This window comes from Melanaphis sacchari, unplaced genomic scaffold (assembly GCF_002803265.2).
Source record: "Melanaphis sacchari strain LSU unplaced genomic scaffold, SCAv2.0 Contig72_pilon_pilon, whole genome shotgun sequence".
Taxonomy (NCBI): Eukaryota; Metazoa; Arthropoda; class Insecta; order Hemiptera; family Aphididae; genus Melanaphis; species Melanaphis sacchari.
Genome location: NW_020271519.1, coordinates 771,601 through 798,740, shown reverse-complemented (window position 1 = coordinate 798,740; position 27,140 = coordinate 771,601). Strand labels below are relative to the sequence as shown.

Genomic DNA, 27,140 nt, shown 5'->3' with positions numbered 1-27,140 from the left:
TCTTTAATGGGATGGATACGGGTGTATGGGTGCGCGACACACTCCCTTTAACCAACGATGTTACCCTACTCCCCCCACTTACCCTACTGGATTGCCACCCAACGGAAATCGTGCGCGTGAGTACTGTGGAGTAATGTTTTGAGAATAGCCGCTAGTCGTGTATTATTATTATTATTATTACAGTCGGCAGTTGTTTGCGGACCACGTTTCAAACCGTACACACTCGCGTCCCGGTCCTGATCCAGCGGCGTTTTTGATTCAGAGACGTCGGATCTTTCACCTCATATTTATCTGATTACATGAAACATTATGTACCTGCACGGGTAAGTTGATTGCGTAATGGTTTTTACATAACTGTTCATCGATTTGTATAGTAGTATTGTATGATATAAATAGTATTATGATATCGATGTTGTTAATTATTAATGATAAACAATTTACAACAAAATTATCTACAATTACGTGTGTCACGTTAGTAATATTTTTTTCCATTATGAACTATTTTATCAATATTTTCAAAAAATATTATACATTAATAAAATACAATAATGTGATTTTAAAAATTGATAAATACGTGCATAATATGCAAAAACATTTAATATAAAGAATAAATAAAAAATATCAATTTTTATTTTTATTTTATACGGCATTAAAAACAATTCAAAAATTAACATATTAATATATTTTTAATAAATAAAGATTTCATACATTATATTTTACAAAATAATTTCTGATTTTTTAGAAAATAATGTTATTTTTTTATTATATTACTTGATCGTTAAAATTTTATTCTTTTATTCATTTCAACGTTTTATATACAATAAATGTCCAATCTTATTAATATTCGTGTTAAATTAATAGCAATAGTAATCATAACTATGTAAAAATATATAATAGTGGGTATAGTTTTCTAACCAAAAGTTTTGTATCAATTACCAACGTTTATCTTATTTAAAGTTAAAATAAAATAAATATAAAGAATTTAATTTGTTATTGACAAATGTTTACAAAACACGATGGTTAAAAATTATGAATAGATACTAATATACATATTTATGAGTGATTATATAGATAATTTAGAAAAATTTGACAGGCAGGTTACATTATTTATATTTTATATTTAGTAACATTCTAATTATTATTTAAAAAGACAAATTATAAATATATTATATGTAATATAACATTATATACTCGCATTGGTTCTTTATATTATATACACATTATACAATATTATTATTATATTTTAAATAATATTATTTATACAGTAAGATTAATCTTCATCAAAAGTTATGATGACATGAACATAAGATATTACATTATAATTCACATGTAAAAGAGATAAATTAAATAATTTAATACTAGATATACTTTAATCATAGAAAATTACATTATTTTATATTTCTTTAAATTTAATTAAAATTTTTTTTTTTTACGTTTTAAACACTTAATTCAGATTCAAATTTACCTACTAATAAGCTTAAATACTTAAAATAAATGTGTCATCCTTTTATTAAATTATGTATAATATATAAAAGTGTGATAAATTTACTCAATCTACTGATTATCATATTAGTTAATTTATCATACATATTAAGCTTAGGTTAGGAACCAAATCAAAAAAAAATAATAAATCTGTACTGAGGTAATGCCTTGAAAATTTTTTCCCTAACATTTTCTAGACATGAAATACAAATAAACAATAATTCCAAAATCTTTGTAGTTGGTTATTTAAAAAAAAAAAAAAAAAATAATTCAGTTAAAAATATTACATCGGATACAGCTTTCGCCTATATTTTGTAATATTCGTATCATAAATTTTAATACTCAATTCAAAATTATTAAAAGTTAAAATACAAATATACTTATTAATTTCAATAAAAACTACATAACAGTTATTATTCTTTTTAATTAATATATAAGTGATTTCAGTTATTAATGTTATTATTACTTACAATAAAAATTATTCAGAAATAAAATAAAACTATTAATATAACGTAAAAATATAAATATCTCATTAATTTCAGAGATTGTATTAAAAAAAACTCTAACCAATAAATATTTATCATTAAAATTATTTAAATACAATTTTATAAATTAATAATGTCATTTAATATATACCACAAAGAGAAAATTAAAATACATACATGTTTATTTTATTTGTGTGTATTTTTTTAAATTATGTTTATTTTAGTTTAACTAGAAACATTTACTTCAACAATATTTTAAACTTCAGTTAAACATCTCAAATAAATTTTACTCTTGGTAAAAATTTGAATTGTAAATTTTCACCAGATTTTAATTACAATGATTAATGAAATGAAAGTATATTTGGTAATTATTATTCAGCTTATATTTTAACTATTAAAATTGTATTGGCAGATATTTATCAAAAAGACAAATTAATGAAAAAAATAATGAAATAACTAGTGTTTTTTTTTCCTAGTTAATACTTGGGAAATATAGAGAGCAAACAATGTATAAAATAGCACATCACTACACATTTTAATTAAATGATCATTTTTTAATACAATTAATATTTTTTTTTTTCACTTATATCTGCCAATAAAATTTTATTAGTTAAAATAAAAACTGAATAATATTAAACCTGTCATTAAAATAATATAAGTCCATAATCACTGATAGGTCTATCAGTACGGTATATACAGAATTCACTACTTCCATCAATTAATTAGTCAAGTAATGCAAAATTGATTATATTATTTAAAAGATATACGATTATTATTTCTACACGATAGCTTCTTCTTATCACTTTGATTCAGATAAAGTTAATCACTTTCAATTTTTCAGTTTTAGTTTAAAATAAAATATAAAAATTATTTTAAATAACTCCACAGATAGTTTAATTCATATTTATTTTGTACCTATATTAATCGCTCATTGAATCGTATCCTTATAGGTATGTACGATTCAAATAAATACATTTACATACTTTAAGTTAGATATTCAACACCCCTGAGGCATATTTTTAAATATTCAAATTTGACAGATATAGGCGACTCTCCTTGACAGGTGTCACTTATTTATTTTATATATGATACACATAAGCAATACTGATGCATATTGTATGCAAAATTGTAAATGGTCAACCATTTTATGATTATTGTTTTTTATATTATTATTTATACTTCTTCGTTGTTCGATAAGTGATGTTTTGTTTACTATTAAGTATATTAATTTAATATTATTTGATTAACAAAATAAAATTATTGAAAAAAATATTTAAAAATATTTATTAATAAAGTTAATTTGGTTTTAAATTCTCGTAGTTTAAATATAAAATTAACTGCAATATTTGATTATAAGTAACAGGAAATTTATTTAAAAATTGTTAATAGAAATATTTGAAAAATATCAAACTTTGATTCAGAAAATTATCAAGTTTATTACTCCCGTATAATTAGGAACATAAAAACAAAAATTTACACGAAACCAATTTTCTAACCAAATAGATTTTATTTTAATTCAAAAATAAATAACTATGAAGCATGTAAAACTTTCACTGAACATTTAAATTAATCTTTTATAGACATTTTGATTCTTTTTGAACTATTTGCAAATTTTTGAATTGTATTTTATAATTTTTTTTTTTCTGATTAATGTATGAAAATATATTTTTGTAAGTTAAAAGATTAAAAATAAAAGGTTGCTCATAAATTCCCCCTCCGACGAAGTATCTTCAATGGGAGATCTCTTTACTTCATCTTTTCTATGACTATTTAATATATATATATATGTCATCAATTAAACTTATTGTTTATTTGTTTGTAATAGATTGCTAAATAAAGAATTATGTTAGAAAAAAAAAACTTATAAATTAATTACTTATAGCAATCTAAAAATATCACAAATACATGGGTATAATTTTGTTTTAAATAAATTATTTAAAGTTTTGAAAAAAAAATTTAAATTTTTGTTATTATGTTATTATGTTGTAATTCAAAAATAACAAAAAAAATTAATTGTAAAGAATTAAAAATTTTGGCGACTAATTACTGATTGTATTAGTTAGGTTGTATTGTTTACTGCATTGTCAATGTCAAGATTCGACTTGGATTAACTTTTAGATTAATTTGTTGATTCAGGATATTTTGAAATACAAGCTAATTAGTTAAGGGAGAAAATAGTCTAATGGGTGGTTCCATAATTACTGTAGCAGTAGCAGACACAATAAGTATAACTAATGAGTGATTAGAATTTAAATTTAAAATAATATTTTAAGTTTAGCAGTGTAAATTATTTGGTGTTTTTGTGACAAATTTATCTAATATTTCAGTGGTTTTTTTTTTAAAGAAGATAGCAAATAGATAGGGTAAGAGTATTTTAAAATTATTGGTATTAACATAATTATATATAACCGTGCCTCAAGGGTTATTTGAACGACAGCCACATAAATTATTCTTAGCATTGAAGTCGCTACTAATGATAAAATATTTTTTAATTGTATTGAATTGTTCTGCAAATTTTGGATTCGAAATATCATGTAACAAAAGGGACTAAAAGGCACTTATAATAATAGGAATATTATTAGGTTAAATAATTATTAAACAATATTGTATATAATCAGAACAACAGTTAGTGAGGAAGTAAAAGTTCCAACAATAAGTGAAATGTCTATTTGTCTATCATTTAAGATACTTTGGGGTTAATTTACACGACTGTTAGTATCAAAAAATAAAATAAAAAGAGATTTTTTAGACACAGATTTATTCAATTTTTATTTTCTGATAAACTGATAATTACTTGAATAATTAATGAAATTAGAGGATTAATACGAGCCTTAAATCGTTTATTAAACTAGGCATAAGTGTAAATATATTCAGAGTTTAAAGTTGAATAGCAGACTAATCATTGGCCAATTTTTGTCTAAGGGTGGGTTTGAGATTGTCCTGACGCAAGATTGTAGGGAGTTTTATTACAATATTATGAATGGCTATCTTGTATATTATTACATTTAAAAGTAGGGTTAATAGATAATTTATAGATATTTAGGTTAGTTTTCTGACGTTGTTGATGAATTTTATAAGCTACACGTCTCTTGTAGTTTGCAGGGTAATTACCGGAACAAAGGGCGCATTTCATTGGGGCTTGTGTGAAATTGGACAGATAAATGAGGAGTGATCATCACCGCATTAAACGCAATAAGGGAAATATCCACGGTTACCTTTAATATGGCCATATTTTTAAAAGTTTTGACATTAGGTAATTATTTTAGGCTTATGAGGTTCTTCAATTTTTAGTTTAGTGTGTAAAGAAGAATTTTAGTTAAACATTTTCAAATTAATGAACAGTCGGTTCCAAATTCAAAAAAAAAAAAAAAAATGAGTGGTTAAGTAATTTTATTGAGTCTAATTATTTAATAAATTGTGTGACTTGTCTAATTTGGAATAGTTGGTTTTGACTTTTAATTAAGTCTGTTGGAGTAGATAAGTAAAGGTTACAAATAATTATGCGTAAAAGCGTATCTTCTTTAAGTTAAATGCTTCTTTCTTTTTTAAGTAGTGTATTAGTGTCCTATAAGAGTTAGGATTAGAGGTTTGAAATTAAAGATGATTCACCGTAGACTAATAAAAAAAAAAAAATTATTTACACCAATTAATTCAATTATTATTTATTCCAGTATACACTTAAGAAAAGTTATTTACATTTCGAATGAAGATCAGTGGGGGTAGCTTACTCGGGGTGTTTGCAATTTAATAAAAAATAGAACACTAATTTAAACATTATATACAAAAGGCGGTTTTAATTTAAAACTTATTTTCCTTACAATTAGCTTGAGTAATTCATAGGGAGTGGTATTATCAATAAATCGAAAACATGCCAAGTCAAATTAAGATATAATATAAGGTTTATGATTAGATATGTATAATATGTTCTAAAAGTTAGTATCTGATATTGAGTTATATAAGTTATATTAGTTATATTTCATAATAATAAAAATCATGAAACTATCGATTTTTTAACTGATTAAAAAAAAAATAATAATAATTTAATTTAATAAATAGTCGTTAAAGGCATCCAAAGTTTAAATACGCATACTTTTTTAAACATACTTATTCATCCGCAGTAATTTGCACTATATGCACTATACACATTCACATTTTCGCAAATAAATATTATTTTAATACAATTTTTTAAAAATGTATAAACAATTTACGAATAGTTAAATTAATTATTACAATTGATTGTATATTATGAAAATATATAACTACCTACAAAATTAAATTTATAATATAAATAAAACCATTGTGAAAATTAACTTCATTATCTATAAGTCTTTAGTAAAATATACATTTTAAAATTTATATTAATTAATACATTAATATATTTTAAAAATCTGTAATATTTTTGAAACAGTGTTTCAGTAATTATGCGGTTCTCTCATTTGCCCTATAAATGATCCTGTAACGACAAATAACACATATAATTTTAAAACCAATTGATCAGTATTTAAACACAATTTTTTTTTATATAATAATATAATATGAGTTAATAGTAATAATAAACGATTAAATAACACATAAATTATCAATAAAAAAATGATAATTATTTTTTTATTGTAACCTGTAGAAAAATAGTCTATTGAAATATGTATAATTTTACGAGTTGATTTAGAAATAAATTAGAGTTTAAACTAATAACCTTAGGAGTTGAAGCTATACTATGAATAAAAAAAATAAATAAAAATAAAAAATAAATTAAATGTTATAGGCTTTCATAAATATTTATTATGAACTACCTTGTGAATAAAAATAACAGAACATGTATGTTTTTAAAGTAATTTGATTATAAGAAATATATTCAGTTAAGTATTCCTTATTTATTACAAAGATGTTCTTGGCATCACCCAATAATTAGAGCTTTTGGTCATTGAAATTCATTACTATTATTTTAACAATACATTTAAAATAAAATATTACGATTTATTATAATTTAAGTAACAATGATTATACTTTTTATATATTATTCTCTATTATATATATATAAGCACAACATTTTATTTATTTATCAGTAAATAAATTTTATTCAGAATCAATTTTAGAACTCAATAATATAACGCTTTCAGATTTAAAATTGTAGAACAGTAATCTGATCCACCAGCCTAAGTGGTATCTTCGATATACAAAGTATACTCGGATTTTGTGTCTATTATTCTTTTCAATATGTATCTAAAGACAGAGTGAGAAAAGTGTGCTTGTTCTGAATTTTTTGAAATCAAGTTATTGAATATCATATTTAATAAAAAAAAATATTTAAACAATAAGATTTTAATGTAAATAATATAAAAACATTGTTTTATGGAATATTGTTTTATTTAATAATATAATATATGTATATTGTATATACAGTTTTTCAACGTTAAAGGTAACACATGCTATTTTAAACAGATGAAGCTGATTTTAAAATACTTAATATTACTTATTTTTTAAATTTGAAATTGAATTAAATTTATTTTCTTAAAAAACTGTGCCATTAAGTTTTTTCTACTTTGAAAATTGACATATTAAGAGTAAGTTAATGTTTAGATTTATGCATGTTAAATTTATTTCGTTTAAACAGTTTATATACAATATAACAAAATCCCGTGTGATTTTATACTTACAACACTAAAATTTCACAAATGAATTTTCAAATCAATTACACAAAATTACATGGAATTGTAAAATTTTATGATACGAATTTTTGAAAAATTGAACATACATAAATTGAAAAGAATTTTATTATACTCAGTAATAGACGGTCTAAAATAAATAACGATACACATTTAAAATAAAAATCACGCACTTGCCCTATATTATATATGTATGTATCAATAATAGATTTAACATATTTAAATATTATATTATGTTTTAACGATAATAATTTATATTCATAGTACATCTATTATCCGATACTAGAGGTAAAATTGACGTCATACTTTAGGTTATTCTTAGTATTTATACCGTTCATAATCAAATTGTATTTATTTTTTTTATTTATATAATAATCAATTTTGAATATTTCTGCTTCATTCAATTACATGCAACCCATAAAAAGTTTATTTTAAAATGTTTTGATCCAGTAAATCATATTATATATACACTTGCATGATAACATAATATTGTTGTCCAGTTATAAAAATATTAAATTATTTTAAAAAATTAAATAATTTCAAAAAGCTTACACATTTTTTATACGTAGGTAGTACCATAATATCATTGTCTACATAAATCAATACATTTAAACTGTATTATATATTTTTATTTTGACATACATTAATACATTATACTTATGAATGGTGGACCAAAAGTTTTGACTGAGTTGAAAAACATGTTAATTTTTTCTAACTTCTAAAAAATATATTATGTATAAACTACTACCGCGATTAAAAAATGAATAATGATATCAAAAAATAATTATAACACGAGAAAATTTGATTGTTATACGGTTTTAAGGATATAACGTACTATATTTGATAACAAATAAAAATTATATCATGAAGTCATTAATAATTTTTACTTTCTCGTAAAAACAAAACATAATAATATAATATTGTATAACACGTCGAAATATTAGTTTAAGTCATGTTTGTGACGTAAATATTGTGCGAAATAAATGTATTTTATGTACCTATATAAATATTATGTTTTGATTGACACGGCAATAAGAAATCTGCTATGTGGTGCATAAGAGTTAAACTAAGCATTAATTTATCAGAAAGGATATAATTTAAGTGTACATATCGTATAAGTATATATACATGTCTTTCGGCCACAATGGGGGTGGTTGAGATTTCTATAAGAGCTTTACTGCCATATACGGTGCGTATAATTTATTTGGCAATGGCATTCACCAAGACTTACCACTCGTACCTAGACCGCGATTGGCGCTCGTTGGCCTCGTTTTTAAAAGCCATTAATCCTCCGGCAGACCTCCCGCAAAATATCAAATCACGGCCGTACCACAGCACAATATGTGGACCAGAGAAAATAAAATATTCTTCTCGATTTGTCTCATCAGAAATCTTTTTGTTGGCGTTCTTTTTCTTCTGGCTTGTCTACAACCACCATAGTCCAATCATTACTTATTCGAGACGAGCCACGCATATAGGCGTAGACAGATGACACGTTATATATATGTATGTATACCATATTTTATATTATGTGTAGTTTTCTTGCGTATATTGTTATAATATACAACGGTCGGGTCTACACATATGACATATTTCATATATATGTATACACGAGGTCGTGAGAATAGTCGCAAGCGCGTATAACATATCACTTATCTCACATTGTACAATACACCGGCTAGTTCATCTATCACTCGGTCCGACGGACGATTTGACAATCATAAAAATTGTATTATCTTCGTATAGGTATGTGCGTACGTGGTTGAGAGAGGTCAATAAATTGGACTTAAAAGTGGAAAAATATATACGCCGAGAAAATAGTGAAAATACAAGTGGTGTTCATAAATTCATAATACAGAGCGATACTTTTAACAGTTATATTGAAAAATATTAGAAATACCTTAGAAATATACGTTATAATCATGTTTTCACAGTTGGTTTTATTTTTTTTTTTTCAAGCATTTGTATTTTAGATATAAGTAATGAAATAAGTACCTCACTATGTACACCAGTGTGTCTACTTTAATAATTTAAAGTTTATTATACTATCTATACTAAAATTACTAAATAAGTTTAACTTGGAAAATAAATTTACATTAGAATATCAGATAATGAAATAAATAATTAGGTTATTAGTTAAAAATCAAAAGTTTAAACTAATACTTTATAGTACACTTTTACCAATAAACATTATAATAAAAGTATTTTAAAATGTTATATTTATTACAGTATATAATGTGTATCATATAGGTTTCCTAAAAAGACAATTTTAAAAAAAGTCAGTCAACGATATTATGAATAATCAATGCTTATAAATAAAAGAAACATCGCTTTGGAATAATTATAAAAAGACTAAGTGTACCCATGACGGCGAGTAAGGGCCCAGGAATTCCAAGTAATAAAAAATTTGTTTAACAAAACTACTCGTATTAAGGTAAATGCAGTATTAAAATATTGAGTCTAGTATTTATTTAAGTCAGATAATTTTTACAAATTAAAAAATGTTGATAGATTAATATTAATAATTATAATTACCAAACCTATATTATTATTGACTTATTGGTGCACAAAGCTAAATACAAATAAAAAATGACTCGTTAAAATTTCGATTTAGACATATCTACATTTTTAAAAGCCGTATATCATTTCCCCATCATCATTGTTCATTTTTACCTCTTTTATAAGATGCGCGTCGTTCGATTTTCGGGTTATCCATCGTTTGTGCATCACTAGTTACTTTGCATTAAATTATCGTATACATATTATTTGTGTATCAGAATATTTTACAATATAACTGGGAAGAGATTTAGAGTACCCGAAAGCGCAACTTTTTTACTAGCTTTAAGCTTAAAATTTGGTGCTCATAATATTAAGTTTCCAATTATTGAGTTCTTATAAAAATATAGACGTATATTTAGACAAGATTAAACAATTGAAGTACACACGCGGGTGATTCGTAATCACGACCAACTCATACATTTTCATATCGCAGTATGTATATTGTATACACATATATTATATTATAAGTTATGATATTAGCTACGTTATAACGTATTCATTCAATGATATAATAATCTATTTATTCGAAAATATGGTCCTTAAGTATACTTAAAATTAAAAGTTCCAAAACTCAGAAGTTTAATATATTAATTTTCTATGGATTAAATGGAAGTTAATATACTTTGGTTAATCACTCTGCGTACTATATGAATGTATTAATTATACTAAAAAGACACATATATCATATACATAAGGTATTAATATATCTGTAATAAATAGTCGATAATCAGTTTAGTCAATAAAAAAATTAACTTAAAACTGTATTCCATAAAAATAAAAAATAATTTGTTTTTCACCTTTTTTAAAAATATTTTTGAGGGCAGATACTGAGGATTATAAATATTATATTATTTATCATTAATGGTGGTTGGGAGAATCTAATGATCATTTCCTCGCGTGAGATCACTCGTGGTTCACGATAAGTAATAATTACACTATAGCTAAATATACTATTGGCGCAATGTAGTTAATGGTGAATTGTTTTCTTCGGTATTTTACTAATTAGCTGATATTACTTGTCCATTTGATAATACTACTATTTTAAATACTTACATATTTAAAAATAAAATATAGTTAGTGATTCACAAAAAACTGTTATTTAATTGTATAATATACTGATAACATTACATTTTAAGTTTAGTTTCAGAAGGTAATGACAAATACATTTTTATCAATGGACGGAAGATCATACACTAATTTTCTAAATTTATGAATAAATTATTTTAACTATCCGTTTTTATAAAATAGTTTTGAATCTTTATTTTAATAATATCAAATATTTATTCCCAATAATCACTAAAAATAACATAATTTGAGTATTATTCAAACATACCTAACGATTTCTCCTCATATAATTATTGTTATTTTGTATTATAATTCAAAATATTTTATAAATTAGGTTGTGATAACTCTAAATAATTTTATGGAAAAAATGATCATAGCAAAATTCATGTAGTCCACTTTTTTATGTTCTGCAATTTATTGTTACACCATGTAATGTAAAAACAATTATTAAAAGTTAAATTAAAAATTAGATAATTACCTAAACTTTTAAGGTTATAAATAATCGAACATGATTAGGTACTAATGATTTACTAGTTATAAATATACAAATTTAGAACATTGCATTTAGTAAATTTGTTTTAGTTATTATTATTAAAGAGTACCCCGTCAGTATTGGCTATTATAGGAGTGATTCATAGACATTAATTTACGTATATGTATCATAATACACTAATAATAATGAATAAATATACATATTACATACTATATACGGTTTAATGATTAGTTAAGAGTACTTGTTGGTTGTTGTTTATTGATATAATATACTGTATAGTTTTCATTACTAATGGTAGTTAATAGTTTTTAAGGAAATATTATAGGTAGGTAAATTCACACAGTCAATAATATTATAAAACTAATTTTATACAAATACACGTACCTATATACTATATAAGTAGAAACAATTTTAATAATATTATTATTATAACGTATCAGTTGTAAGCAATAAAATATTGATAATAATCATTATTATTTAGTTAAAACTATCTTAGTTTTTAAAATTTTTTAATTAGCCTAGGATAATAATCTATTCGATAATAGATTTATAAAATATGAGTAGGTATTTGAAAATTTTAGTAAATATTATAGATCTTTTAACATTTTATAGTTTTTAAAAATATTCTATGTATATAATAAGCAACTGAATACATTTTACATATATTTTATATTTGCATGCCCGTTCGGTGAACCATTCTGTATAATATACCTTACATTCCTATATTACTGTCTCTTATTACATAAATATATCGTTTGATATGCAAATAAAACACGGACGATTTAACAGTTTTTTTTTTATTCTATGTGTGTATAAAAATGTTAATTAAATAAAAACAATAAAGGAGTGTATGACATGCAATTTGGCTGCGCAATATACTGAATTGTTGAGAATTTACAGACAATATATTTATATAAAATAAAGGAACCTTTTTAAAATAATTTATAATATGACTTTATAAATACACATCAAATTAATAATTGATTAAATAAATTATTTGTGACATTAAATGCTTATAGACAATTAACGCGTGTTAATTATAGGTAAAATTATTTTATCTATATTTATTACTATTTACATGAATACAATAATAATATAGTCATTGATTGAAATTTAAAGTGAACATTGAACGCTGATTTTAATGTAGTATTATATTAATATTTTTAAAGTATTACTTTAAAAATATAATATAATAATACGAGTATATTAATATGTAACTATCAACTATAACGTAACATGTCACATGCGCTTGTGTTGGAAAGTATAGAAATAAAACCACTCGGAAGTCAGAGGACAAAAAAAATCATCGAATGCGCTTTTGCCATAATACAAAAAAATGTCCTATATGTATACATTGCATAAAATATTAATAGTTGTACACAGAAAAAATAATAAAACTTTAAGTAATAATTTTTTAATTATAGTATATCATATAATAACAAAGATCAGAATGGAATCGTTAAAATGTTGGCCATAAATATTTGTATCGTACTTTTTTTTTTGTTTTGATAAAAACATATTTTTCATTTTTGAAATATTGGTACATACTCAAAACTTATTGAAAATATTATAAATCTATTATTTTAAATCTGTTTTGAAAATTTAAAACTTTCATATTTTTATCTAGACTGTGATTTTATTTATTTAACTATTTAATTAATTTTTTATTAGTTCTTTTGGTTTTTTTTTTTTTGTAAATAAGTACTTATATAATACTCTATTGTGATACTTAAGAAAAAAAATCAATATATATATATATATATAAATAATAATATTAGCGTTGGATAATATTTATTATATAATATTATAATAGATATTACAATATTGTTAAATTTGTCATATTATTTTTGAATGTTTTTTAATAATAACATAATAGTAACACAACGTTTTGGACAGACAATAATTTAGTTGTAAATTAATTTGGTTTAACTAGATATATGTTATAATTATATTTAAATTAATTATGCACGTGTTTCATACATTTTAAATCTGCATGTATGACACGTGCTGTTTATTATACTTCGACCAATTAATATAATATATCTATAAGTATACGAATACGATAATCTAATATGTATTGTATTATTAGTTACAAGACACGTGATAAAATTACTTTAGTTTTGAAAGTAGATATAACCATAGATAGATATTATTTGATACATAATAAAAGACTATTTCTTCCTTATACACATTTCGTGTACAAAATCAAATCAAATACAAAATAAGTCAATACGCTATGTAAAAATCGATTAATTTAATTACATAATTGTATAGGTATACATTTTTTGTAAATATATGCTCACTTTTTATGTTTTTGAAAAAAAAAATTATTACGTTTAAGTATTTCATATTTTTATTTTTATTTTTATTAAAAATATTTTTGATGATAATTATAAAGAAAACGCTGAATCTGCGTACTTTAACCGTCTTAAACGATTTGTTGTAAAAAGACTTATGTAGAAAATATTAAATCTGCGTTCAACAGAACCAATTTAGCTTTAATATTAGATGAATAAATTAATCTGTCATCAAACTTGAAAGTAATCAAAGACCTACAACTATTGAAACTACCCCTTGATATTTTACTCCATTCATCTTGATCTCGAATCCCCAAACAAAATATTTATTTAATACTTGCAGACATGTTACTGTATCGAAAAATACAGGAAATTATTTTACTTCTAATGCATTTAACTATAGATACATAAACCTGTACAAAAACATTTGAATCGGCTTTAAAAAAATATAACGTTTAATTGGAAAATAATATAACCAGTGGTTAAAAATATGTATCACTCGATATACTTATCACTCTTTTATATTCTCGGAAAAGTACATAATAATAAATTCTCATATTCGGATTTGACAATAGGTAGGACAATTAGTTAATTGATAAGTATATCGTACATAATTTAAATTAGAGCCCGGGCGTAATGTATGTCTGGTGAATCGTGAATGAATAATAATAATTATATGTAGGACATGTAGGTACTAGGAGGTATATACGAGTATAACCTTGGAAGGCAAATTAGCCGCTCTCATATATTATAAGCAACGGCGAACGGATGCTGCAGATATATACATTAAAAGTACGATTATTGATTATATTATTATGATAATTTATTACCTATAAATTATAATATTCAAAACAATAACAATAATCGCTACGCACGGTCACGCGTGTGATCAGTCGCGTCGAACTCTACTAGTACCTATACTACATTGTAACGTGGTATGACAATATTGAAAATAACGATTTTCGCCATACGTTCAAGGTTTTTCTTTTCGTCGAATGATTATAATTTATAATATCATTGTAATTTGTATTTATGGTATTAATATACACGCTTTTTTGTTCACACACGCAACATTGCATTATACAGCGATAGATGCATGTACACGTTTAAATTATATTAATAATTAATAAATACGTCGTAAATTCGTCACCATGACGCATATACCTACTTATACAAATTGAGTTTTAAATTTAGGAAGGTAATTCAATTTTTTTTTTTTTAAATAACACCCCCTATGTTAAAATAAAAACTAAATATATTTTGAATATGCAATTCATTGATCGATTAATACAAATAAATTAGTTTTAGAATCTGTAATTTTATTTTGTTAGAGCAATAATAATGTATATACAGGTTCTATCCTATTGGAGGTTTGAATGCCTTATTAAAGTATTAAAATTATTATTTTTTTATATTTTCAGGTAGAATCTAAGCGATAATTTATGTTTTTAAAACAACCAACGTCACAACTTGGGCGTACACATTTTGTACGAACATTTTTCATATATAATATTAATAATAATAGGGGTAGTGAATTTAACGTATTAAAAAAACTAAAATTTAAAAACAAATGCATGCAGTATAAAATGCATGTAAGTATATTTATCAATCATATAGTTAAAAAAAATATAAACATTTATTAAATATAATGTTAATTGTTTTAAACTTAAAATATTATTAATTTAGTATGACGTACATACAGTACGTAAAATATTTATAAGACAAAAATTAAATAAGTAATAATAATAAATAAAATATATTTAAAATTAGTAAATAGAAGGAAATTAATAAAAAAAATTGAAAAAAAGTAATAGTAAATGAAAATTTACTTAAAAATATCTAGTAAATCAAAAATTATAAACAATGCAAAATAAAAATTTCAAAATTGTATTCATTAGTTCTTACCTAATTAAAACTTTGTGTTAAATCTATGTTTTAAGTATGTTAAAAATAATACATTTTCTGTAAATTTTCAGCATTAGTAATAATAATATAATATCAACTAGTTGTCCCGTGCACTTTGTTGACCTAAAAAATGTATCTGTGTTAAATTTGGGTACCAAATACTAAAATAACGTAACCTGCGTATGGATAAATAATATTTTTGATATTCTGATTTAGTGTATGGATGATATTTCCAAAATATCAACTTTATATAGCCATCCCGCCCAGCGTTCCTGTGCAAATTGTTTTGGCCATTTATAAGCAGTATTTTTTAAATATTATTTTTCGCTTGGGTGTCAGACTAAATATATTTTTAAAATTATTCTTTAAAGTTTCTATTGATTTTCTAATATTTCTTTGTGAACTATATTATTCGTTTTTATCATCAGAACCATAGATGTATAGATTGTTTTATGAGTTTACCCGAAATAGCAGCAACAAGCAAGAAAAAACATAGCAGTTATACTTGTACGTCGTTCACTTCATTATCCAATACAATTACGCTTCTTATGTGATTCAAACTATTTTCAATTCGTTATTTAGGTACTTATATTTGTCGTTCACAAACGACACAGCGTTCCTTTTATATCTTTTAGTGCGTATTCATTGATTAATCTGAAAATTAATAAATTGATTGTTAATTAACTTATTAAATCAGAAATAAACTTAAAACTTTTCTTTCAAACGAACGCATAGTGCTACATTGTTAGAATCTGTTCCATAGTGTGCTCTTTCATTTAAAAAACTTCATCATTGGTATTTAATAAGATTCATACATCCGTTATTTAAGTTATATTCATGATGACATTTTCTAGAACCTAGTTGTAGCACCACTTACCGGGTCTAATTATGAATCTAAATCATTCAGGAACCCACTCAATCACACACAAAAAATTTCATCAAAATTGGTTTAACCATTAGGAGGTATATTCAGAAGCATACCATTCACTCGGTACAGACGGATTATACAATATAAAGATACCTTATAATTACTTGTATAAATGTAAAAAAAAATATTTTAATCGCTGCTATTTTATTGAACACATATTATAAACATATTTCTAAAAGTTTTTTTTAAATAATTGTATGCCTTAAATTTTTAGGGTGCTATACCAGTTGATTTGCATAACGCCATTTTGTGCGCCAAACTTTCCTTTCGGTTTCCAAACAATTGGAATGTACTTTATTAATACTTCTAAGAGTACTAAATACAGTTATAAACTACTATGTACAGCATAGCACACACATTTCAATTAGCATTAGGTATAATCGGTATACCGATCACACTAGGCGAAACATCGGTGAGTGATTCATAAAATACATTTTTTGTGTGTATTATTTTCAATTTAAATACATTATGAAAATTGTTTTATTTAAAGTTATTTTGTTCAATTTAAGTTTAAACTTTTAGTCGGACAAGCTTCTTAGAAATTTGAAAAAAGCAAGTTTATATATTATAATTACAGCATTTAAGAGTTAAATTTTTCTAAAATTAAAAAAGACTACATTGATAATTTTAATAAAGATTTTTAATTACGAATAATTTTATTCACTCCTTTTTGATGACAATAATACTATTATATTATAAGCAATAAATAATTTGATTTAACAAAAAGTTTAACAATACAAAATTTACAAACAAAATTGCAATAATATCAATATAAAATTTAACTGAAAATATTTTGATGCATTAAAAATTAAAATACTAGATACTGAAATAATACTGCCCCTTCGTTCATAAAATAGTGAGCATAATTATCTCTTGTTTTTATTTTCTATGTCTTCAGAACTGACATTTTTACCACCGCGGTACTTCATGTGGTTAAAATTTACATCGTACCTTTCCTTTACATAATCCAACTCTTTTTCTGATAAAATTATGAAGAACTCAAGAGAACACCATTTAATTTAATATTATAAAATATTTTGATTTCTGTTAAAATTGCTGTGAATAATATTGGTATAATTTATCTGTAAGCATTTTAAATGCGTATCTACGGTTCATCTTTCTTTTAACTCTAAATAGATTATAATTAAATACTCGTCGAAATTTGCTGAAACCACGACCTGAAAATAGTCGTAATTTATTCGAAACAAAATTCAAATAGTTGAAAGTTGAATATTATTATCAATTTAAGGCCGGGTATGAAATTTGGGAATTTAAAGTAAATTTCCCAAATGGACTTTCGGAATACACCTAAATCAGCAATATTTAATTGGCATTCACTACTTTTATTAACACAATAGAAAAACATTTTTCATTATTATAATAGCAAAATGAACCGATATTTTATTGATTATAAATTCTAATTTCTAAGTAGAGCTATATTCATTTGGAAATAAACAGGAATTTTCACGCAAAACCAATTTATATTATATGCTTATACCTATGTATTAAATCTTTATATGTAATATGATATACCTCATTTTCAATTATTTTTCTTTTTGTGCTATTTGTAAATATTTTACTTTAGTTTTTTTCAAAAGTATTAAAAGGATTGTTTGTTTCTCGAAAATATAATACAAGATCACATATAAGTTGTTAGTTTAGAAAATCAAAGATATTAAAAATATTTACGTAAAATTGATTTTTGTAAGTATTTGAAATTTAAATATTGACAAAATTCGTCGAAATTCTGAAAATATTAAAAATATTCCGTAATTAAAAATGTATAAAATGTTCAGTTTTAATGCTAATTAAAAAAAAATTAATTCAAAGTTTCTCATAAGTATATTATTATACTTTACGTCTTTACTAGTACACAATGTAATTTTAAAAATATTTAAATTTATTTTAAGCTATTGCTTGTGTGGCATATAGCTGTGTAATTAATTTCATCTATTCTGTAATATTATCGTGATAGTGATTATCAAGTTTGATAATGGAACAGATTTGTAAAATGATAATATCGTGAAACGGTGATAACGTTATCAAAGTCGTCTAAATTAGTTAGGTGTTGACTGTTAATTTTTTTTTTTTTTTTTTAATTATATTTTTATTTTAAACGGAGATTTTTCGGTGTATAATGATTGGTAATGCAGTTTTCCCGATACCGGTCGAACAAAAATATGAGTACTCATTATTGGGATGGTCGCTATTTCGGTTAGTTGGATGTCTGTTCAATTGGATGGAAAGACCAATTAGCAATGAATTTTATTTGGTCTAATGCGATTTTTGTTTTCACTTGTTTAGGTGACCAAGCTCAACGCTTGGTGAATTTAAATAGCTGTGCTTATTGTACGTCATGGAAGACTGGATGGCAGCATTAAAAGTTACAGCCAGCAGAGATATTTTAAATCAGGTAATCGTTTCAATCAATCAAAGTCTTGAATGCTTCAGTAACAGTTTTTTACTAGAGCTATATAATAATTTACTAAGGAAATAAGTGCATTGTACATAGTTTTTTAATACTAAAATATTTATTTTAGAAATAACTAATGTTGTATAAGCTATTAATGAAAACAATTAAATTAACTTAGGTTTTGATTTTAATTTTCCTTGACTTATTTTTATGTTAGCCAATTGGTGTGGATTTAAATGATTTTCTGTCTGGAAATCACTCGTGGCATACTACTTCACATGCACGTCCAACATATTGCAATATCTGCCGAGAGCAGCTCTCAGGTAATTTAAATAATACAATATCAAAATTATCATTCATTGCTTTCATCCTTAAAAAAATGCATCAATTAATTTTCACTTCAAAAATATTTAGGTGTTACATCTCATGGATTTAGTTGTGAGGTATGTAAGTGTAAAGTACATAAAAGATGCGTAGACAAGGCGATCAGCAACTGCAAGTGGACTACATTAGCTAGTGTCGGAAAAGACATAGTTGAAGATAAACAAGGGGTAATAATAATTTTTATTATTTTTGAAAATATTGGTTATTTGTATACATTTATTCAATATTAATATAATATTAATCATTTTTAATACTTAAACAGAAACTCATATTGTAATAAACAAATTTTGTTTTTAAAATAAAACTTTTTAACCATGTTTACTAGACAAAAATATCAACTAACAATGTAGTTTATTTGCCTATTAACTTAATAACTTACCTTTTATTAAATTTCTTTATAGTACAATATCTTAATGTTAAATGTATTTTCATGAATTGATTCAAATACAATTAATTAAATATTTTAAATATGTTTTACTGATATTAATTATGTATCTATGTATTAATTATAAAGAAATGTAAATTAGTTTAAAACATTTTTCTGTAATCAATTTATTTATTTATATATTTTAGAATATTTTAATGATACACCAATGGGTAGAAGGAAATTTACCTGTTTCTTCCAAATGTGCAGTCTGTGATAAAACATGTGGATCAGTTTTGAGGTACATAACATTATTTGTGTAATTAAGATAAAATAGTTAACTCTATTTTTATTCAATTGAAATCAGGCTCCAAGACTGGAGATGTTTATGGTGTAGAGCAACCGTTCATACTGCGTGTCGCCCTAAACATACAATTAAATGTCCATTAGGATCCAATAGACTAAGTGTTGTACCACCCACAGCTATACATTCTGTTGGTAAGATACTAATTACAAATTAATTTACTATAAAAGAATACTTAATTATTAAAATTTTTTATGGTATAGCTAGTGACGATTCTTTAGAAGCAATCCAACCCCATGGATGTTCCCCATTATTGGTATTTGTCAATTCTAAATCCGGTGACAATCAAGGTATAAAATTTCTCAGACGGTTCAAGCAAATATTGAATCCAGCACAAGTATTTGATCTCATTGGAAATGGTCCTGGACCCGGGTAATAGAATTTTACCATTTTATTTGTTAAACAAAATAAAATATCTTTTTTTCTTAAATTATTTATTAAATAGGTTAAGATTATTTAGACATTTCAATCCATTCAGAGTGTTAGTATGTAGTGGTGATGGTTCTGTTGGTTGGGTACTTTCTGAAATTGATAGACTTAATATGCAGGTAACATATATCCATTTACTGAGTAGTTATATTATAATCGAAATATGTCTGTATATCAGGTGCAATGTCATGTCGGTGTATTACCTTTGGGAACTGGTAATGACTTAGCAAGGGTATTGGGTTGGGGCGCATCTTGTGATGATGATGCCCATTTACCACAAATACTGGATAAGTATGAACGAGCCAGTACTAAGATTCTTGACAGGTAATGGTTGATTGGTGATGATGATTAAATCACACATTTTTATGCACTTAAAAATATCACTATATTTTATATAATTTATTATAAAAAAAAAAATCAAGAATAAATGCAAAATAATTTAATAAAATCAGTTGTAGTAAAAAAAAAAAAAAAAAAAAAATAAACTTTTATTTAATAATTATGAATTTGTCATTTATAAAAATAGTTTAATATACATTTAATAGCTGAACTGATAATGCAAAAGTACTAATTTTTTTTTTTTTAATCATTAAAAAAATTATAAACAAACATTCTTAATGATAATTTTTTTTTTTTTCTGAAAAATTATTAGATTCTGGTTGTCAAAATTTATTATTAGAATTTTCTAGTCAATGAAATATTATCTTACTTCATTAAATTTTTAAGATTATGTATAATTTATTTTCACTTCAATAAGCAATAAATATTAGATGTTACTGAAATATGGAATAACCATCAAATATGAAGAAATATTAAAAAAAAAAAATTAAAATATTAAAATGGAAACAATTAAAAATTGCATAAAAATCTGCACTCTAATTATGGCTAATGAATTGTATAGTCTGTCTCATAAAAGAAAGGAACGTTTCTCGCATGTAAGCTATGAATTGTTGCTAGGTTGAAATGTGGTTGGGGGGGGTACTAGATATGTGGTTCTTTTTTTTCTTGAGACAGACTATAGGTATGATATGTGGTTTTATTTAACACTTTGTATGCACATTTTAGATGGAGTATAATGGTATATGAACGTAGTATTGACATAGGTAGTGGCACAAAACTCACAATGAATTCTGGGGTACAAGAGGGTATTAGTTTAGAATCAGCCATAACCACATACTACAATTATATTATAACTAATTTGAACATTATTTTGCAAACTCATGAACACGAAACAATTGTTAACACAGCCAAGTTAGTATATTTTGTATTAATTATATAATCGTTTGAATTAATTGTTTTTTTATTATGCACTTTCAGAGTGTTATGTGGTACTATCAAAGATTTTATTGTATGCATATCAGAAATTAGTAATGTTATCGGCAATACTGAATTCAATGATATGCGCCAAGATTTAAAGTATAAATTAGATACATTTTTAAAACTTCTTCAAAAAGAAGAGTTCAAAATAACATATCAGACCAAAACTGTAAGATATTTAATCTTTATTTTTTTTCACTACAGGATTTAGATTTAACTTTTCATTTTTATTTAGGAAACAGTACAGAATAATGATTTAAATGAAGAAAACATACATATTAACAATGAAAAAGATACTGAAAGTAAAGCCATCAAAAATGTATGAGATTTAATTATTTTTTATAAAATAAATTTTAAGTTATAAATGTTTATATAGATGTATAAAAAGGAATTACTTGAAAGAGCTAATAGTCTCAAAAAATCAGTTACAAAATTAATTGATCATTCTGGCAAGACAACTTTTCCTTCTACTATTTCAACTCTACTTCCCACATCACAACTAGTATGTTTAAAGATATTTATGATGCGTAATGTATTTATACTAAGTTAAATTATTATGTTACTGTTTAGCTGTCACCTAGCATCGATACTAATCTGAATCTTCAACAGCTAACCCCTACATCTATTGCCAATCCTGTATCTATTTCTCCTTTACCTATGTTAAGAAGAGAGTCATCATGTTCAACTGAATTAAATATTGAATCATTGCCTGTACCTGTGGAATTTTCTGATTGCCATCAGGAAATAGTTCTGGATGATCAAAATGCTGTGTATGTTAAATTAATAATTTATTTTTTATGTATTTTAAATATTTATTGATATCAAATATAATAATATTATATGAATAGGATGTCCGAAGAAGATACAAGTACTTATCAAACTTCACAGTATGATGATTTGAATAGTTATTGTCAGATATACGGAACTGATAAATTAAAAAATGAATGCAAAGACCAAATTAGTGAACCACTAAAAACATATCCTGCATTTAAAATAAGCGAAGAAGAATCTTTAGGAAATATTTGTCATATCGATTCGTCTGAAGCATCAGATGAGATACCAGATAGTTACAAAATGTGTGATAACAAGTGCCAAGCCTCTTCGTCTCGTTACAGTTTTCGCCAAGCTTGTCGAGGGCCATTTTTACATCATCAGCCAAAATTGAATTTTGGTATAAATGAGTGTGTGGAATCTGATGTAGATGTATCCAATTTAATATCCTCATCCCCAGAAGATGAAGAAAGTGAAGACTTTCGTAAAGAGCTTATAATTGTAGAAAATAGTTCTAAGAAATGTAGTATTGCACATTTCATTGAGGGAAATGACATCGCACGAAGATCAATTAAATGTCGTCATCTTAATAAAACATATAGTGATATGGAAGCTGAAATTGAGTTTGGATTCAAAAATATAACCAAGGAATCAGAAAAATGTTCTGTCAACATGAATTTAGAAGTACCAAATGAAATAAATGTCAGAATTCAAGGTTCTAATGGTAATTTAAGTACTAATGGTGATAATTTATACCTACTTCAAGATTCCAAACCAACAAGTAATGTTCTTGATGCTGATGATGATGATGATGATGAATTGCATGGTTTTAAAGGATTAAAAAGAAGTCAAACAATGGCTGGTCCAGCTGTGGTCATTGATCCTCCTTCTCCCCAAAATTTTTCTCCCAATAAATTGTGTGATGTAGAAGAGTCACATCTGGACTGTAGAAGAAATAGTTTTGACAGTTGTCGGAGACGTATGTGTAAATATTTGATGAAACTAAAATTATAAATCTAATAATTGTTTTATTTTCAGTTTCTGCAGCATCACCTGTCATGTTAAATGCTTCGCCTTTGCGATCTTCACATAGAATTTCTAGTAGTACAGCATTAAATAATCGAAATCCTTCACCTACACCATGCTCAGCACAAAATTATACATCGATTAAACGTAATAAACATTTACCAATTATTAATCCATTGGTCACTTTACCTACTTGGCCCAGTAAGAAAAAATAATTTTGAAAGGTTTAATTTTGTATATTAATAAATATTATTTTTCATTTTATTTTAAATAGACGTAACAGAATCAAGCTTGATAAGTCAAGTATTGTTGGCTAATGCTGATGCTCTGTGTGCTCCTGCTGTGCCTTTAATGGACCCCGATGAGACATTGCTGTATATAAAATTATAACTATAAATTTAGAAGCAAAACAATAATAATTTTATTTTTATTTCAGAGAAGGATTTTTTGAAAAATGCATTATGAATAATTACTTTGGTATTGGCATAGATGCTAAAATCTCATTAGATTTTCATCATAAAAGAGAAGAGCATCCAGAAAAATGTAGGTCACGGACTCGAAACTACATGTGGTATGGGGTATTGGGAAGCAAACAATGGTTACAAGTAAGTTGTTTTTTTTTTTTTTTCATAAATAATAAGTATATTTTAATTTTGATTTCTTTTCTATTTGATAAGAAAACCTATAAAAATTTGGATCAAAGAGTACAACTGGAATGTGATGGACAAAGAATTCCACTTCCTTCATTGCAAGGAATTGTAATACTTAATATTCCAAGGTAATGTTTCATATTCTTATGTTTACAATAGAAACTCGATTGTCAGTCACAGGACTGGAGCTTTGACAGATAATCAATTAAACGGTTAACAGAAATTTTTCAGTTAACATATATAAATTACAATGTGTGTATTCTCATATAAATTAAATGTATTAAATATAATAATAAATTCATATACTAACTACACGTCAAATCATTGTTTAAATTAAATTAAAAATATATTTTTTCATGTCTCATTTATCGCTTATTATGTTAAATATTTCAAAATAATTTTTTTATATATTTGATAGTCGTTGTGATACCATTAAGTGTTAGGCATTTCAATGAGTTTACCACAACTGTCAGATTTTTATGATGACTTATAACAGATAGTGACTAATAATCGTGTTTCTACTGTATTTAGATCCAAATTAATTAATGTTTAATGTTTAGTTTCATGGGCGGTACAAATTTTTGGGGTGGTACTAAAGAAGATAGAGTCTTTTTAGCTCCCAGTATTGATGATAGAATATTAGAAGTGGTTGCTGTGTTTGGAACTATCCAAATGGCTGCATCACGTTTAATAAACTTACAACATCATCGTATTGCTCAATGTACTACTGTACAAATAAATATTATGGGTATGTATTATTTATTTTCTTAAGATACATAGAAATTAGAGGTGTATATTTATCTTTTAACCAAGGTGATGAAGGAGTACCAATACAAGTAGATGGTGAGGCGTGGGTTCAGCCTCCTGGAATGATTCGTATAATTCACAAAAACAGAATGAAAATGTTATGTAGAAATAAGGCACTTGAACTGTCACTAAAATCGTGGGAAGAAAAACAAAAACAAATTAAACATCTTAGTAAACGTACACATAGCCAATCACTATGTAGATTTACCCCTTTAAGCCAAGATGAATGGATTATTTTAAAGGAATTTCTGGAAGCCACAAAAAACTTAATAGAGTAATAAATAAATATTTCATATATTTATGATAACATTTTTAAACAATTAAAATTATTATGATTATTACTTTTAGACTGATCAGAGAAATATTACTGAAACAAAAATTTTTCAAAGGAGATGATGTAAAAAAATTAACTGATATTACTAATGATAATGTTAAAAAAATCAGTATCATTGAACATGAAACTAAGGAAGTAGGTTATAATAGTTTTAGTATTATACTCAATTTGTCTTTTATATTTCTACATTTTATTCATGAATTAATTTTCTATTTGGATTTAGAAGGAGTTACGATCAGTAGTAACTGATTTTGTGATAAGTACAAAACGTTTATATGAAGAAACACTATCTATGATCAGAAATGCAGAAAATGTAAGTAAACAAAATTTGTCTTTCTATAAATGTTATATTATATATTATTATTATTTTTTTTTATTTAAATACAAGGTTTTTAATGGAAAATTTGTAGTTAAACTATCATTAGCATTCAGCAGACTTGAAATTGAATTTAAAAAATGTCTAATATCATCTAAGGACTCTGAAGAAGATTATGATTCATCATCATGTTATGTTTATTTCCTCAACAATGCTTATGAATCGGTAATCTATTAAATTTTTTTTTTATAATTACATAGTAACTACACACTAACTTGCTTATGTCTTATGAGTTATGATTGATTAAATTAATTAATCAGTACATTTATTCTTTTGGGCCTCTATAAAAATTACCTATATTAAAAAAAGTTGTCAGTCAACTGTATTATGTTATAACAATATAAAAAAAGAAATTTCATTTATTGTGATAATTATGTGTGTTTTTTTTTTTTTATAGCATTTTATATTTCATTGATTTGAATTTATATTGCTTGTACTCTCGTTTATCTATATTAAAAAATATATTAAATATTTTGAAAATATTTTTAATGTGATTTATAAATAATTAACTGTTTTATTAATTTATCTTAGGACAAGTTGTGCCGTAAAGGACAGTTTTGGCAAAAATTATGGAAAACTAATGTAGTATCATCAAAACCACTCAGACAAGATATATCTAACTGGAGCATAGTGGAGGTGGGAATTTGGCTTGAATCAGTTCAGTTGGGAGAATACACAGAAGTATTTGCTAACAATGATATTCGAGGCAAAGAATTATTGAACTTATCACGACGAGATTTAAAAGAAATTGGTATGACCAAAGTTGGGCACTTAAAACGCATACTTATGGCTATCAAAGAATTAGTCATGATCCATGAAGATCATTAAAACTAATTGAGGTAAGGTGAAGTATTTTGGTTAAAATATACATTAATATTTGTGTATATTTTTACACAAGCTTTTAAGTTTTTTTTTTAGTATATTTTATTTATGTTATATTAAAATACTTTCTCATCATATAATGATAGATAGTTTCCAATGTCTCAAATTTTATATTTTAATTTTAATGAAGTTAATTTCTAAACCTA

At 24.6% G+C, this 27,140-nt stretch overlaps 1 protein-coding gene across 3 annotated transcripts; it reads left to right on the top strand.

Moving 5' to 3' along the window:
- The first annotated feature begins 207 nt into the window (after positions 1-207).
- On the top strand, positions 208-27,140 carry LOC112600812 (diacylglycerol kinase eta-like). Of its 3 annotated transcripts, none has more exons than XM_025348117.1 (25): positions 208-323; positions 19,182-19,290; positions 19,508-19,613; positions 19,705-19,841; positions 20,248-20,339; positions 20,406-20,536; positions 20,606-20,774; positions 20,848-20,950; positions 21,010-21,155; positions 21,897-22,082; positions 22,149-22,317; positions 22,384-22,467; positions 22,525-22,650; positions 22,719-22,918; positions 22,997-23,898; positions 23,958-24,146; positions 24,220-24,319; positions 24,382-24,550; positions 24,623-24,723; positions 25,156-25,343; positions 25,409-25,676; positions 25,751-25,871; positions 25,960-26,049; positions 26,125-26,277; positions 26,644-27,140. In XM_025348117.1, exons 2-25 carry the CDS (start codon positions 19,234-19,236, stop codon positions 26,938-26,940), a joined length of 4,284 nt encoding a protein of 1,427 aa, XP_025203902.1. In that variant the 5' UTR covers positions 208-323; positions 19,182-19,233; the 3' UTR covers positions 26,941-27,140. The 3 variants fall into 3 exon arrangements, with proteins under 3 accessions (XP_025203902.1, XP_025203903.1, XP_025203901.1); XM_025348118.1 differs by lacking the exon at positions 208-323 and adding an exon at positions 18,946-19,091 and having other exon boundaries at positions 25,963-26,049; XM_025348116.1 differs by lacking the exon at positions 208-323 and adding an exon at positions 18,947-19,091.

Bases quoted from the DNA above. Each gene is read 5' to 3' on its own strand.
- LOC112600812 (XM_025348117.1), top strand. From the start codon at position 19,234: ATGGAAGACTGGATGGCAGCATTAAAAGTTACAGCCAGCAGAGATATT. The intron at 19,842-20,247 runs GTAATAATAATT...TATATATTTTAG, and splicing joins TAGTTGAAGATAAACAAGGG to AATATTTTAATGATACACCA. The intron at 24,147-24,219 runs GTAAGAAAAAAT...TATTTTAAATAG, and splicing joins CACTTTACCTACTTGGCCCA to ACGTAACAGAATCAAGCTTG.